We start from the raw sequence: 15,344 nt of genomic DNA, 5'->3' as shown, positions 1-15,344 counted from the left end.
CTCCCTCCCGCCCCCTCCTCATACTTCCTGACACAAGACTGTACCGACGGCCACACGCAATCAAATCGATCTACCCTCCGCCACTTTCCCAAGCGACAGTATTCACTCTCTACAAACATACTCAACTCGAACACGTTGACTTGAGCCCTTCTGTCTGGCATCTTTTGAGATTGTGTTAGCAAACAATACCGCATCCTCGGCCCCCCAGGCTGCCACAAAGCCCTCCCTCGCCGTAACATCTCGCGCGCTCAATTTCAGCCGCAACTCCGCACCCTTTCACCTCACACTCGGTGCGGATTCAGAATGAAGGGACGCCCTGTCGACCAGCTCGTTTACGAGCACATGTTCCCTAAACCTCGTGCGAGCGACCCTCAGAACTTTCATGCCCTTTTGCAGCGTAGCCTGATCCTGGAAGTCCGTCAAGAGGTCCATTCCTTCTACGGCCACCTCGACACGCAAGAGGCCAAGTACCCAGGACTCGACTATTGCAACCCAATCCACCGCATCCGTCTGAGCCGTTGGACCTGGCACCGTCGCCTCTTTCGAGCTTTTGATAATCTTCGGCTTACACCCAACGAAATCGCTGCTCTTACAAAGTGGGAGGGCACAAAATGGGCCAAGGAGCGCTATGAGAAGGAGCAGGGCATCACTATCCGGGATACTGCAGGCGATGGTTTTCCTGACTGGGTCGAGCCAGAAGACCGCCCTGTTGTACCCCCACGCAACGCCCGATCGCGCTCAGTTGAGACGGACGATGCGACGGATCCCGGCGATGAGGATATGGACGGCGAAGAGAGCGAAGAGGAGCTTCATAGTGTTGGTGAGGCCCTGAATCAGAGACTGAGGGAGCGAGCAGCCCAACGAGAAGCTGGAGACATGACTACAGTTCTAGATGAGGAATGGGAGCAGTGGCTGAAGAATGTTATTGAGAGCGGTGAGCTGCCGTTTATTACTAGCAGCCACCTTACCCGAGGGGTTGACGATACTGCTGTACCGCAGGCATCGTTCCCTACCGGCATGTTGACTGCAGCTCGAGCTGGTCAATGGCAGGACATTCCTGACTTCCTCCACGACATCATTCGCCGCACCCTTGAGGCCCAAACCTCTAGTGGTGATGAGGACTCAGTGGCACTTTCTCGGTCTCGTCCCATATCTACCATCACTCGAGAGCGCAGAGGCACTGACGAACACCATATCGGCGGCATTGCGAACTGGCGACGCACACATTCTGGTCTTCGCCTCCCTGTAGGTGACAGTGGCACCGCACCGACTTTGCACCGGGCGGCGCAGGCTCCAGGGGCATAGAGTACCCCAGAGCCTGCTTCTGAGCGGCGACTCGCAGTCTCACACGTGATGACCCCGCGGGAAATGGTGGAATGGACAGAGATTCAAAGGGCCAATATACCGTTCACATACCCCCCGAGTGTCAGACGAGCCGTCGCAGCATGGGAGGCGAGAGCGTCTGCCGAAAGACTTCGGGCATCGCAGCCTCAAAGTGTTCCTTCCGAGTCAATGGCAGCAATATTGGCAAGACTTTTTGGGGACGCCGTCAACTAAACAGGACGAACCCCCAACAGTTGTTGGGTTTCGACTTCTGTCCTTCTTTGACTATTTTGCGCGCCCGAAGTCCTGATTGCATGGGAAATACAAGCTGGTTCACTATTTTGCCTCTTTATACTAGAGTTCATTGAGATTTCTAGGCACAGGGAAGATCGCCCTCAAAATGCGGCAGGTCCCTCATATCACTCGGTTATTCCCCCGGCGTTGGAGGATTGTTTTTGATTTTCTATTTCGAGGACTTACCAGGACTAGTCAGTTTAGCGAGCACAAGGGATTACGAGAAACGAAAACTCTCTGCATTTCAGGGCTTGCTTCCAAAGATGCTCTGGCATCTAGCGAAGTACCCTCAACTACAAAAGTGCTAATTTGACATCACTATCGAGATATTATAACACATTACACTCTGTGACGATGTATCGTGATGGTGAACTGTGTTGAAATTAAACAAGAAATTCACTTCACAGCTACTCCACTTTAGATGTTGGGCTTATCGTATAAGACTAACAATACAGTCCCCCGCCTACCACTATGAACGCCGTTTACCCCCTGTTATGCATTTCCAACAATCTGGACAATTAAGCCCGTCCCACGTGATATCTGTCTTGAAAAGAGGGAAACACAAGCCGAACAACGCCAAGTCCTGTATCCTATTCCCAAATCACCCACCCATTTTGTTTCATTACACTCATGAAGAGACGGCCTCCAGCCTTTCGCTCACCCTAGGCGACCTCCGTTGCGGAGCTTCACTCTCACCCTTCTACGGCTCGAGGTGAGACCACTCCGGGATGGCCTTGATTTGCTGCCACATGTACTTCTCCAGTTTGTTGGCACTCTTCGCATACGGTGTAGACTCGTTATTGTACTTGCGGCAGTTGTCGAAGATGAGCTTGGCGTCGCGGATAAAGTCTTCCGGTGTGGCGTACTGATCGGCCTCAAGCTTCGTCTCCATGGTGCTGAGATCCATGGGCTCCTTGATGACCTCATAGTAGTCGGCCACATCATCCTTATTGACTGGTACAAGGAAAGGCCAGGCGGACTGGTGGTTCTGCAGATCGTTGAGAAGATGTAATAGTTGGTTGTAGTTGGGACCATGTCGTGGCTGGCGGGCGAGCTCGTCCATGTCCGGTGACCAGCCAGATGCACGAATGGCATCGATGCTTAGCGGGTCAATGGGTTTCGCGCCATTCTTCCACTCCTTTGGAGGAGCATGAACGATATGGGATTTGGAGTAGGCACGGATCTTGGCCTGCACGCACTCCTTCTGCTTCAATAGCATACGGCCCATCTCAAGATATCGTACCCGTGGAAGCATGGAACACTGCATAATAGTACCACCCTCGTAGTCCTTAATGTACCCCATCCAGACGCTCTTATCTAGCGTGATCTCTTTGGTAAACCCCTGCTTCTTAAAGTATCCAATGGCGTAGTTGTCGGCGTAGGTAAGGAAGTGCATGACATCGCTTGTAGCTTTTACATAGTCCTTGAGATGGGACATAAGATGCGCACCATAGCCCTTGACCTGCTGGTCGGAACTAATGGCACAAAACACAATTTCGGCAAACTGACGGCCCTTGAACGGACGGTAGGTGATGCCGCCGACTACTTCGAGGGGCTTCTTGACGATCGCGATGGACAAGTGGGTCCGGTCGTACACGAGACGCGCGATATAGTCTTTGGGCATCTTCGGAAGTTGTTTCTGAAAGATGCACTTGAGACCTGTGAGGATTATAAGGGATTCGCGCTCGTTATCGTTGTTCACAACGCGGAACTCGATTTCGCCGGTCCGTTCTTCGATGACGGCGGGCTGCAGACTGCGATCAGCTTGCGGGTCCATCATAGCAAGCAGGTTGTAAACAGCGCTGCGGGCTTCAACGTGTCGCTATCGCGACACAGTACATGAATTACACGTACCTTCTCGGGGAACGGAATTGGCTTCATAGCCGGCTTCTTCTCTGGCTCCGCCGACTCATTGTGCTTGACCCTTTTGTTCGCGGTAGGAGAGGAGGGTTCGTCCTCGGCTTTGCGCTTTGCGTCTGAAACATCGCGTCAGCACTGCTTGAAGCACCTATTAATCGCGAAGAGTATGCGACTTACTTTCTTCCTTCATTATGGCCTCACTAGCGAGCCTTTACAGGCCTGATTCGATGAACCTTGTCGAAGAATGTTGTCGTGATGCCTCGAGAGTTGATGACATGCCGCGCTAGGCTTTGCTATTTCTCCGTAGGCCGATAAAATGTAAGTGGGGCGATGTGCAGGAGGTGGGATAGCGCTAAGCCTATTTAGTTCAGGCCACAATTTCATGGTGGACCTGGAGCTTAGAACACGTTTGGGGAAGCTACACCTTCGTGATCTTCCAGCACGCTGCCAACACCTTTTGAACACCATTGTGAAGCAACGATTTGTGCGCGCACATAAAGGTCAGACACTCTTTACCAAACAACGTATTTAGCCCATTCCGACCAAAGAAGAATTTCACTTCGCCTCAGTAGCAGATGGACTCCTCGCTGCCTAAGATCTGGCAAGCTGCTGCTAGCACGCCGTTCCATCCCGCCGTTGCCAAGGATTCGCAGTTCTTCATTGCGTTTCTTCTTCTCCTCGCGGGTATTTCGGTTACCGGTGTCTTCGCCCTGAGTGAGTCTCTTCTCTGGACCCACCACTTGTATAGATAATCTAACCTGCTGTGCAGACCGGTCCTTTGCTAACATCCCCGCTCTGGGTGTTCCTGCTTCTGTTGCCATTGCGTAAGTCTTTCCACTTCCCTTTATTTCAGACGTCCTCTGATGAATAGTTTCTTAGATTTGGAACGGTTTACATGTTCTGCGCGGTCGGAGTCTACGTTTAAGATACCCCAAGAGTCATTTCAAGTCGGCGGCGGCCTTGTACTTTAGAAACAACCAAGAAACGTTCCATATCACCGTTCTCCACATCTCGGGTGATTATACCTTACAACACGCGTCCTCATATTAGGCACAATGTCAGAAGTTATTTCACAGGCTGGGGGGCATCCCGAGCCACTCTTTCGCGCTGTGGCTAGCTCGACGAAGCCTCTGCACCAGCTTCTCAAAACGATCAATTTTACCAGCAAAGTCCATGTACAGCTCCAGGAGGATGGTATTAGATTCGCGGCCGATCTCTCAAGGGTCATGCAAGGCAAGTTGTGTAGTAGACGTTTCATACTTGCTTTATAATGACCGTATCTCAGGCACTGCCTTCCTTGACAAGAAGCTCTTCACATCGTATTCTCTCAATCTCGGCGATGGTGTAAATAGCTCGCAGCCAACCCTTCCGAATTTCCAGATCAACTTACCTTCCCTGCTCGACACTATTCAAATTTTTGGAGCCGTCGATGTCGCAACTCGGACCCACAGAGCTGAGCAGGACATGTACCACAGCAACATTCGGAATTACCGCCCAGATGCGTTTAGTAACCAAGCTCTGGGCATTGGTGGGACCTGCAGCTTAATCTACAAGGAAGAAGGTGGCTGCTTTGACATCGTAATCGAGGAAGGAGGTGTCAAGACCACTGCGAGCCTCACGACCTATCTACCTGAAATACCAGAGGAGATACCGTTCGACCGAGAGAACCTTTCATTCAAGATCATCATGTTGGCGCGCTACTTACTTGACGCGCTGGCTGAGCTGGCTCCCACCGGACCTAATCGCCTTACAATTGCAGCCTCGAAAGCCTCACCTTATCTAACTCTTTCCGGTACCGGAGATCTGGGCTCCTCTAGCGTGACCTTTGCGAAGGGGCGCGAGCTGCTGGAGACTTTCTCGATTCGCGAAGACTGGACTCAATCGTACAAATTTGACTTAATTAAGTACTCGACGGAAGCCATGCGGATTGCGAGCAAGATAAGTTTTCGGGGCGACGAACAAGGCGTCTTGAGCTTGCAGTTCATGGTTGAGCAGGATAACGGAGGAGTGAGCTTTTTGGACTTTCGCTTTGTTCCTTACATCTCGCATGATGATGATGGCGAAGAGGACGGCAGTTTAGAAGATGTCTGAGCATTCCCATAACAAATTGGTCGCTCCGAATAAATGCCGAAAAACTGTCATTCAAGTTAGTGATTTTGTGTAGAGGGATAACAACGTTCTCCATAGATCATACCACTGAAGTCTAGGTCCTCTTCATGGTTAGTTAATTGCTTTGGTTTTCATGTCCGCATGCGTCGAGCCTGAGCCTAACAATGGACCGTGCTCTCCCGTTCCCGAGTTTAGGGCGAACAAGGTGCGCGGCTGCCCTTTCCTTGAAGACGTTGGCGTCGAGTCTGACAGAGCGCCACTCGGGAATGACAGCTCTAGTGCAAAGACCAGGTGACTTCGGGTCTCCATTATCCGCACTCTTACTCCTCTGGGAGACTTCTTCTTGCGGAAGAGGCTCATTGAGGCGAGGAAGCAATCTGTCCAGTACACTAACTGGCGCTTGTTCCCAGAACAGCATTCCACCGCCACCGCCTCAAGCCCCGAAGGGTGGAGAAAGGCCGGGACTCGTTGGTACGGGTTGCATACCGCGGCCCTCACAATAGGGCGAATTGGGAGCCATACCATCCAAAGTAGGATGATGACAGGAGGGGAAGGCGAAGTACTCATGTTCGCAAACGGCAATGGCGTGGACGAGGCGTTAAACGGACTTGTTGATGTCTCGGTCGGAAGAAACTTGACAGGAGATTGCGGGCCAGCCGACTGGAATCTTGCGCCATCTGGCAACCCATAGAGTCCGTTGGTTGTGGCTGACTGACTTATTGCAGTCGGTAGATATATCTCTCATCTGTTTGCGGAAGTATGATGGCTAGGCCATCCATCACTTGCGGACGTAGGCATCGTGAACCAGCCCAAACTAGGCTCTTTCCCACTTGTTGCCTTTCACTCGAATACCGAGTTCTGGTGGGTAGGCTTTACTACTCGTCTATCAACCTTGATTTTCTTTGAGCCCGTATCCGTTGCGTTGATCGGTAATTGGAACTTGAATCACTCTCGCGTGCTTCTTTTATCGGTCATCGAAAGATCCTCGTCGATATCTTTTACTTATAAAGTCGAGGTCTTACCCGCCCTGTTCAACGTTTTTATTCTCATCATCAGCAACAACCAACAATAACATCATCATCATCATCACCAAACAATAATAGCAGCAACATCAACAGCCAGCTGAACACTATAAATCTCATCAATACTCCTCATTCCTCCAACACCACCAACAACCGCTCTTTCAAAATGTTCTCCAAGAACTCCGGCAACTGGCTCGATGCCTTCAGCTCCCGCCGCGGATCCCGCAGCTCCATCTCTTCTTCATCCTCCGGTTCCTTCTCCGGCCCTTCCAGGAAAACCAGCCGTAGCGCTTCTCTCGCTTCGATCTTCTCGAGGGGTACTTCTGAGGAGGAGGAGCGTCTCATGGTTGACGAGCCAGTCCAGAGGACACCCTATGTTCCTCGGTACGCAGCCAAGTCTTACATGAAGACAACGACTACCCACGAGATCCGCATCAACAGCGAGATTCTCTAAATGGCACCGGGAAACAACGCCGAAGAATATTACTTAATACAATCATAATCACGATACCCGGAGGCGCCCATTCTTAGTCAGTAGGGGGCATCACAGCACGGCCACCTACTACAACCATCAACCATTATTACACCTTTTTGAAAACAAGAATATCAATATCAGAACGGAAAACACCTATTCAACGGAAATTTTCTTTTTTTGTCGACGCGAAATGCAGTCATCAATCGGCGTTTGGGATTCGGGAAAAACAGCCATCTACTGGCATCATTGGGGGGGGCAAATCTCTAAAAGAGATATTTCTATCATTACCCAGCAAACAAAGGCTAGCGGAATAGCCATTGGCTGGGAACTGCAGCGAGGAGAATAGTAATTGCAAATTAACTTAATAGTATTAGGCTCAAAAAGCCTGGGGGGCGCTTAGATATCAATAGCATAATTTTTAAACGAACTTGCTTGCCGATCCTACTCTTGTGTCCCTATGTTCATTAGCCGTGCAAGCGAGCGCTTAATATTCTTATCGGCGATCAAGCCTGAACAGCGATTGCATCAGTACTCCATAAATACTACGATGGATCGGTCAGAATTTCGTCGGGAACCTGGGAAGGAGTGCATACCAGGGCTAGGATACTATATATCCACATGTTGTGATAGTATGGGCGATGCAACCCCATCTAGGCCTTCCTGAGCAGCCCGTGCTGACGGCGCAAAAAAACGAAACTGTTCTTATTATAATATGTCATTTCGTTGTCCGTTTCCTGATGTCAACTTGACTTATCTCGTATTTACTTTTCTGGCAAAATCCAAGTACCTATTAAGTGCAGCACTGAGAACAACGGATGGAAGAAACTCAGGTTATTTTATCATCCTGCCGCCTTGTCAGATTACCACGGCCAGTTCAAACTTGAGAAAGTTCGTATCTATAATTACTTCGAAATTTCAGATATGACTACATTACGGCAGGCCTCATGGGCAGGTTTGAAAATCTTCATAGCTGAAATGTATCGCAAGTATCGCGTGATGCCAAGATAGCACCTGGCCTTTTACGTCCGTAGATGATTTGACAAAGCTAAAACGGCCATAGAACCACCGAGATAGGCGTCACCTGAGAACAAAGATACGTTAAAAAAGCAAAACTGAGGAGAGGTTGAGAGCCGGATCGACTGTCATGTCTCATCTTGTACGAAGGTACAGGCATGGATAAGTTGGCACGCGGCGGGCAAGCTGGAAAATCCGGCTACCCAGTCATCTTTTTGACTTTTGATGGGATTCTGTGCCTTGGTTTGATTGAATTCTATCTTTATTATCTACCTATCCGAACTTCTCCCTTGTCTTCGTCTTCTTTTGCGCTCCGAGTATATGCTGCTTGAATAGTCCCGCAGTTTAGAGGAGGGATCCAAGGTTCAATACCCTTGTAGACAGTGTGCGGCAGCAACAGGGGTATTGGGTCAAGGGGGGCGCCGAGGTTCCATTCGCAGGGTCCGAAATAGAAAAGAATGGCGAGGGTGATGCCTGAGCATGACATAGTTCGAACCGATCGCCTTGACAGCTTATGCGTTCAACTTTGACAGACGTGAATGAGAAACGACTCCCGGTGGAAATGGAACGGCGGAAGATCATCAGTCATGTACTCTTGTAATGGCCGCAAAGTGGTTTTGCCAGTGGGCTGATAGTGGAGAATGGAAGTAGGTATCTCGAATACCGCAGTGAAACAGCAAATTTAAAGATTTGAAGAGTTCGTGTTGAAGAAAAAAGCAACTCATCGTTCACTGTTGCCATGCCTGTCATTCCGGTTGGCTGGCCTAAGTAATTGAGCTTCTAGATCACCCAGGACAGTTCGAAGAAATCGCAGGAACTGGTCCCCACACACTAACTAGTTCCAACAGGGTATCTGCAAGGGCCAGGGGCTAGTCAGTGGGAGGACTGGTCACCTCGCGGACAATGTGTAGTTGCTTCGGCGTCAGGCAAATGCTAAGCCAGCTTCTACTCAACTTATCTGCAACTCCAAGTAAACCTTCCTTGCCCTGAGCCACAAATCGATCTCTCGACAGGATGGTTCGTTCCCTTTGCTTCTTCACTACTATTACCAACCAATGGAACCAACATCCACCCACCCTCGACGTCATTGGGCACCTCTCAGCCCTAGCTCGTCATATCTTCTTACGGCCGGACAACCGGGGAGAGCACTCTGCCGCCCCGCCATTCACCTACGTGTATCTTTTTTCAAATCATTTGCATCGTCGCTGCCCTTCCCGGCAAATAATCATCCCCATTGGGAAACCATCGTGAGATGCTTGGGTATGAAACAGCCCCCCAGTCCTCCATTGTGGACTCACCCAATCCCCTAAGTCGTGTCACCGGGAAGACGCATGAGATTTGCGGCCGCATTTCCATCTCTTTTTTTTTTTTTCTTTCCGGCATGCGCATCTTCGCCTAGCCTCGCTTCCAACCCCTCGTTCTGTACTAGAGGCACTGCAATGATCTGCCTTGGTCCTTTCTGTGAAGCAAAAATGGCGAATCGATTGATTGCAATCGGTACGGAGTAAATCTGGCTTTGTTACTTTGCTTGCTCCTGTTAGACATGGCAGGTTTGCTCAGAGTCTGAAAGGTAAGTGGCATGTCGACCCTTGCGGCTTACCTACCGAGGGCTACGTTGCGTGCATGTTGATCCAGGAACAATCAATCGCCCTTTGACAGATTGCAGCAAAGTTTCTCTTTCGCTGATCGCAAGCCGAGCGAGTTGCTACCTTTCACAAAAATGACTTCCGGCAGTTGAAGATGACATCCTGTCATTCGAAAGCGTTCGCCAGCAACCAGTCGCCCGGATCTGCTGAATCCGTCCTAGCATTGTGCCCTCGAGGTTGCAAATACAGCATCGCCGCTCATCCCAAAGTAGCAAACAGGCGAGGACAAGTCCCAGTTCTATGGCTGGCTTGACCTGTCACTGTTTCAATCCTTTCCTTAATAAACATGGCACTGGTTGGACACAAGTTCCTTTCAACTCGTGTTCCCTTGCCTCGACTCTCCTGGTCTCTAGCAACAACTGGTGTCTCCACGTTTGAGAGACGGGCCGGATGAGATCCCACTGGTCTTTCGCCTCTGCATGTCGCCGCCGGTCTTGTCGTACAGCGATGAATTCCTCGAGTCGCATCTCTCTCGCACCTGCAGCTGACCGACGGTCCCTCCCTTAGTACGACATACGCCTCCAATGACGAGATTAAAACCGTCCACCTATAGGATCAACTGTTACTCTGGCCACGATGGTCCATATTGCTTGACAGCTGGATCACGTCAAGTAACCTCCACAAGGCTGACTGTACGATGGGCTCGGGAACCTGGACAAGAATCAAGAGAAAGAGGAATCGACGAGGGTTCCAAACTTAACAGCCATGTGTAAAGGAACTTTCCATGCTCGCGACAGGTACATCACACGCTGGAAAGACTGGCGATGAACGCATGCATTGCTACCCCTACCGTTAAGGCCGCCTACCACTCCAAAAATGCCCCCGATGACAACTTCCCGGCCCCCTCCACCCTCCTCGGCCTTGGGAAAAGTCCATCCGTGGACAGGTTGGGCCAGTAATAGCAACCTGCCGGCGAAGCCAGCCAATAGGCGCTATAAAAATGACGAGGAACTGGGGGCCACATCGGCCCTAGGCCGAGTAACTAGCCAAGGGCCCCTACAACCTCCACTCTCACGCAGTTTGTCTGCACGAGTCGACAGGGACCAGGTTGGTTTCGTGCACCGCCGCAACTCGCACTGCACCACAAACCCTCGACCACACCCAATGCCACCCTCCATACACCTAGGATGACCGGGTAAGGCCAATCCACGCTGCGAGTGTCCCTGACTAAAAGTATCCAGCTTCACTCGGCAGACATGGTACCTATACTGGCAGGGTTATCAGCTGGCCAAGATGGCTACGACTCGCTTGCTTTTATTTGTGATACGTGCAGGTCGAAAACAACATACATACAGTTTACTCTCTGCCATTGCCCTTCGCCCCAGAAGCCATCCATCCGTCTCTTCTCTTTGTTCTGCCCTTCCTTGAGTTATGAATCCCTTTCGTGATCACGTCACTTGTTGAAGGAGTATAAACAACTCTTCGCCTTCATAACCTCATATATCCTATGTACGGCTACCAGTCGTAGTAGCCCACCAATTTCCGCCCTGTTCTATGACAACCTTATACACGCCTGATTTCATCAGAATGTCTCATTCAAGCTTCAGCATCCGGAGGTTGATCTCACCTCGTCGTCTGCATACAGTTGGTGTTGATGTGGACGAGCGTCGTCACTCGGACGACTCTGCCATGAGTGAGGACTTATACAACATCGACACCCAAAGCAAGCAACAAAAGTCAAAGTCATGGGCGCCGTCCAGACGTCAGTCAAACGACAACGCCAGGCGGCCTTCAAGGGAGGATGCCCTCGCAAGAAGGACAAAAAGCATCAGGAGGATCCCTAGCAATGCATTTTTCCTAGCTGAGGGCTCGCCTCAATCTTCCTCGGGTTCTTTGAGTGGCCATGAAGGTAGTACGCATACAGCGTCCTCATACGAAGAAAACGACGCCCTTTGTTCTTCCAGATCACAGCCTCGGGCATCTCGCTCCACAGCACCAAAACGCCTTGCGGACCGCAGACACCTCTGTATCTCTCCTCTACAGATAAAACAGCATATGGTGCCCGCAAGCTTCTCATCGCCCGGCATCAAAACGTTTGAGGCTGGCCATGTAGACTCATCAGAACATCCGGCATTCACGACAACTACTATCACTCCTCCAACAACAGCAGAGGATGACGGGCTAGAAAAGTGGTCATTGAATGTTCAAGACCTTATTCGTGAGACCGACGAAGCCTTTAAAGCTGTAGGCACGGCCATCGAAGAGGCAAAAACAGCAGTAGCATCCTTTCCTCCATCTTCAGATACCCGACCCATGACTGTCTTCCAATCTCCAAAGATATCAAAAATGGATGAGCCACATTCTGCGAATAGGACCCCACCGCTGCCCCCTCCAACTCGGCATGTCTCCAGCTTTTCCACATCAAGGCCAAGAAGAAAGAAGTCAAAGAAGACACAATACAAGTCAAGGTCCAAGAAGAGCGCCCGCTGGCAGCTTGGAGAGGATGTCGCAGGCATTTTGAGCGGACAATTTTTCCGCAAGATGGAAGTCAACGAGCTCCTCAGCCCGGAATACATACAAGCGATGCGAGCTGGGCGTGAGTCCCAGCTGCAATCTCGAATTTCGAGCGACACCACAAGAACAGCTAGCACCGAGGGAAGCGAGACACCCGTCGAGCCGTTCCACCTGCAAGATCTCCCCTCTCGGATTGGGGCAGCAGGTGTTGGTGCTGCAGTTGCACCTAATGGTATGGTGTCACACCCAAAGACACTCGAGCCAGCCATGCAGCGAGGCTTCACTGTGAAAGAGAAGTCCCCGCGGCGAAAGATGCCTGTATCGAAAGCAAACACTGAAATTGAAGAGAACATGGATGCTGATGCTGATGATGATGATGATGACGAAATAAAACCTCCTCCACCACCTGCAAAGAACCCTTTGAGGTTCTCTGCTCGACCGCAGGCAAAACTGCTGCCACCGATCCCTGAAGTTGTCATCACAACTCCATACACTGCGCCTTATACGAGCTCAAGAAAAAATCAGACAACACGTACCGTTACGCCCGCAGATGAAGACGAATTCCTCTTTCTGCAATCTACACCCTACACACTCAATCATCCTTCTATTCGGCATGGGAAGATAAGGTTCCCCAAGACAGATGTTGCTCAAGGAATGAAAATCGACCCTGATGAGACCTTGGACTGGACCGCATTTCAGATGGCTATCCTCGGCGCGGGAGACCTTTTCTCTGACCCTTCGAATCTCCCTCAACTACTTGAAGCCGACGAGATTTCGGGCCTCACCGAATGGTTCGAGGACTTTGGCTTCGACAACCCCGGCTTGCTGATCGCTAGCAGCAGTGCAACGGCAAGCCCTGCCAGCGTGGCGTCAGGTTACTCGCCGATGTCGTCCGTCGCGTCGGACATCGACCTGCCAATCCCGGTTGAGTTTGAGTACCCGCACGGCTTCTGGAACGAGGGCAACCTCGATGCGTCCAAGTTTCTCACGACGGGATGTAACATTCGACGGTGGACCATGGAAAGCCACCCAAAGCGGTATAACCGTGGGAGCTTTGAGAGCCTGCCGCCCAGCCCTATGATGGAACTTGTCACAATTAGAGCCGCCAATGGGGAATCGGAGGTAGTGCCTATGGGATACAACCTCGGTCACGATTTAGGGGATTTTCTTAGATGGGAGGCAGAGAATGTTTACGCTACTGGGGTTTACTGAGACCAAGTTACGATATGACGGAATGATGCATGGATTACAGACACAACAATCTTTTAAAATGACAACCAACATAGACCCTATTCATAATAGAACATCCTTCATGGAGCCTCTCTTTGTGCGATGCTTGTGCCACTTCCCTTATGATTGGATTTTTTTTTCCCTTAACCATACCGTAGGTGTCGGCTGACTCGACGATGTCGATGACCAGCTTCAACAAGTCCAGTATGGCAGCCACCAGTGGTTCATGATAAGAACCAACGTACAGTATGACATAACTCACAAGAGCACTGTTGATCATCGACCCCCAAGAGGGAGAAATCACACTGGCACCCCCGGCAAGAACTAACCCCACCACGGATCGCCCGCCCCGGCAGGCCCCGCACGTTAGGGGGCCGTGGTCCTTCTGTAGTGGCGTTTTTTTTTCTCCATCGCGCGGCGAGCAAAAGTGATGTGAACCAACAACAACACCCAACCGCACTCCGCCCCTAACAACAGCTACCTTGTTGCATCCGCATCCCCGCTAAAGAACGTACGCATCTCAGGCCATCTGCGAACCGCAACAGCTGTGCCGCCCATTCACAGGCGGCTGCCCAAAAATCCTGCATTGCGAACTTGGTTGGGGACCTTAGCTGAGAGGAGGTAACTAAGCGACCTACCTCACCTGCCTAACCGACCTGGGGCACAGCTTCGTCACTGCCTACTTGCGGTACGGCGCGGTTTAGGCTCTTGCAGCAAGTAAACGCAGCTGAGGACTGATTTGAAGTGGTACTACCTTCAATCACACTCATCGCCTTTGATTCACGCCTGGGCAAAAACCCACCACACTCACCCCACGAACAACCTGAGTTGGTTTATCCGCGGCAACATCCCCCAAACAGACCAACATCCGTCACACACGCGCATCCCAGCTCATCATACACCATGCTCCGCCGCCCTGCAACAACCCTCGCCATCACGGCAGAGGACATTGCAGCCTACGAAGACCGCCGCGCGCGGGAAGTCATGCTCCGAGAACGCCAGGTCCTGATCCAGGCCCAACAGCAGCAGCAGCAACAGCAACAACAGCGTATCTTGCAGCAACAGGTAGCGCAGCAGCAGTTGTCTTCCCCCCAACAACGTCACGCGCAGGCACAGCTGCTGCAGATGCAGCAGGCGGCGCGGCACCAACAGCAGCAGGACGAGGACATGACAGCGGAAGACCTGGAGGACTATGAGGATCAGCAGCAGGAGATTCTGCGAAGGCAGCAGGAGATGTTGAGAGCGCAGAGGGCGCAGCAGCACGGGCGGGCCGGCCTGCAGACGACGCCGACGCCAGGGGATGGCGGCAGAGGCGGACGGAGTCGGGAGGAGAGGATCGGAGTTGGTCGACGAGGTCGGTGAGGCCTGTTTTCAGGATTCGGACGTGGGGTTAGGTGTTGGCGGATGGACCATTCACTTGTCCTGGAATAGTTGGGCTGTCTTCCTTTATGTTTGGTGTTGGGCCGAGATTGTCGGGCCTTTTCTTACCAGATCACGAACAGGATGGATTCGTGCAATGGAAAATACCAACAAGATTTCCAAAAGAATAACATGCTAATCTGTATTTTCCCCGTCAGGGTGTCTGAGCGCACAGATTCCAAAGCAGAACCCAAGCCATGCAAATTTCATAATGTCATGCTCACAATCATCTAGAATACAGGGGATCATCTGACCGCTTTGACAAAGCTCAAGCATGTGGCAATATACCAACAGCGGAAAAACGCAAAAAGCAAAAGCAACGCTTCATGATAAACCCGACCAGAAATAACTCAGAACCAGCCAAATTACAAATCCATCCAGAAAACCCAACCGCATGTCCCGGCACGAGGGACGACACCTCCAGAGGATGCCTCGCTTATGCACACAACTTTCCATGACCTTGCCCGCTATCCGCCGTGTCATGACGCATTTAGAAGA

At 51.2% G+C, this 15,344-nt stretch overlaps 6 protein-coding genes across 6 annotated transcripts; 5 read left to right on the top strand and 1 right to left on the bottom strand.

The window, feature by feature from the left end:
• Positions 1 to 303: 303 nt before the first annotated feature.
• Positions 304 to 1,305, top strand: CTRU02_209805 (uncharacterized protein; the record flags this gene model as incomplete). Its single annotated transcript, XM_036720621.1, has 1 exon — positions 304 to 1,305. One exon carries the CDS (start codon positions 304 to 306, stop codon positions 1,303 to 1,305), a length of 1,002 nt encoding a protein of 333 aa, XP_036587461.1.
• A 1,012-nt stretch (positions 1,306 to 2,317) lies between these two features.
• On the bottom strand, positions 2,318 to 3,667 carry CTRU02_209804 (Histone acetyltransferase GCN5; the record flags this gene model as incomplete). The annotated part of the gene is made up of 3 exons (XM_036720620.1): positions 2,318 to 3,364; positions 3,472 to 3,593; positions 3,655 to 3,667. 3 exons carry the CDS (start codon positions 3,665 to 3,667, stop codon positions 2,318 to 2,320), a joined length of 1,182 nt encoding a protein of 393 aa, XP_036587460.1.
• A 385-nt stretch (positions 3,668 to 4,052) lies between these two features.
• CTRU02_209803 (repair protein Rad1/Rec1/Rad17) lies at positions 4,053 to 5,568 on the top strand (the record flags this gene model as incomplete). The annotated part of the gene is made up of 4 exons (XM_036720619.1): positions 4,053 to 4,191; positions 4,247 to 4,301; positions 4,511 to 4,700; positions 4,783 to 5,568. 4 exons carry the CDS (start codon positions 4,053 to 4,055, stop codon positions 5,566 to 5,568), a joined length of 1,170 nt encoding a protein of 389 aa, XP_036587459.1.
• A 1,206-nt stretch (positions 5,569 to 6,774) lies between these two features.
• On the top strand, positions 6,775 to 7,062 carry CTRU02_209802 (uncharacterized protein; the record flags this gene model as incomplete). The annotated part of the gene is made up of 1 exon (XM_036720618.1): positions 6,775 to 7,062. The coding sequence occupies one exon, from the start codon at positions 6,775 to 6,777 to the stop codon at positions 7,060 to 7,062; it is 288 nt and encodes a 95-aa protein (XP_036587458.1).
• A 4,208-nt stretch (positions 7,063 to 11,270) lies between these two features.
• On the top strand, positions 11,271 to 13,409 carry CTRU02_209801 (uncharacterized protein; the record flags this gene model as incomplete). Its single annotated transcript, XM_036720617.1, has 1 exon — positions 11,271 to 13,409. The coding sequence occupies one exon, from the start codon at positions 11,271 to 11,273 to the stop codon at positions 13,407 to 13,409; it is 2,139 nt and encodes a 712-aa protein (XP_036587457.1).
• Positions 13,410 to 14,330: 921 nt separating this feature from the next.
• Positions 14,331 to 14,789, top strand: CTRU02_209800 (uncharacterized protein; the record flags this gene model as incomplete). Its single annotated transcript, XM_036720616.1, has 1 exon — positions 14,331 to 14,789. The coding sequence occupies one exon, from the start codon at positions 14,331 to 14,333 to the stop codon at positions 14,787 to 14,789; it is 459 nt and encodes a 152-aa protein (XP_036587456.1).
• Positions 14,790 to 15,344: the final 555 nt, after the last annotated feature.

This window comes from Colletotrichum truncatum (genome assembly GCF_014235925.2).
Source record: "Colletotrichum truncatum strain CMES1059 chromosome Unknown Contig_0006, whole genome shotgun sequence".
Classification (NCBI taxonomy): domain Eukaryota; kingdom Fungi; phylum Ascomycota; class Sordariomycetes; order Glomerellales; family Glomerellaceae; genus Colletotrichum; species Colletotrichum truncatum.
The sequence above is the reverse complement of the archived record's forward strand: the minus strand, read 5'-3'. Positions and strand labels throughout refer to the sequence as shown.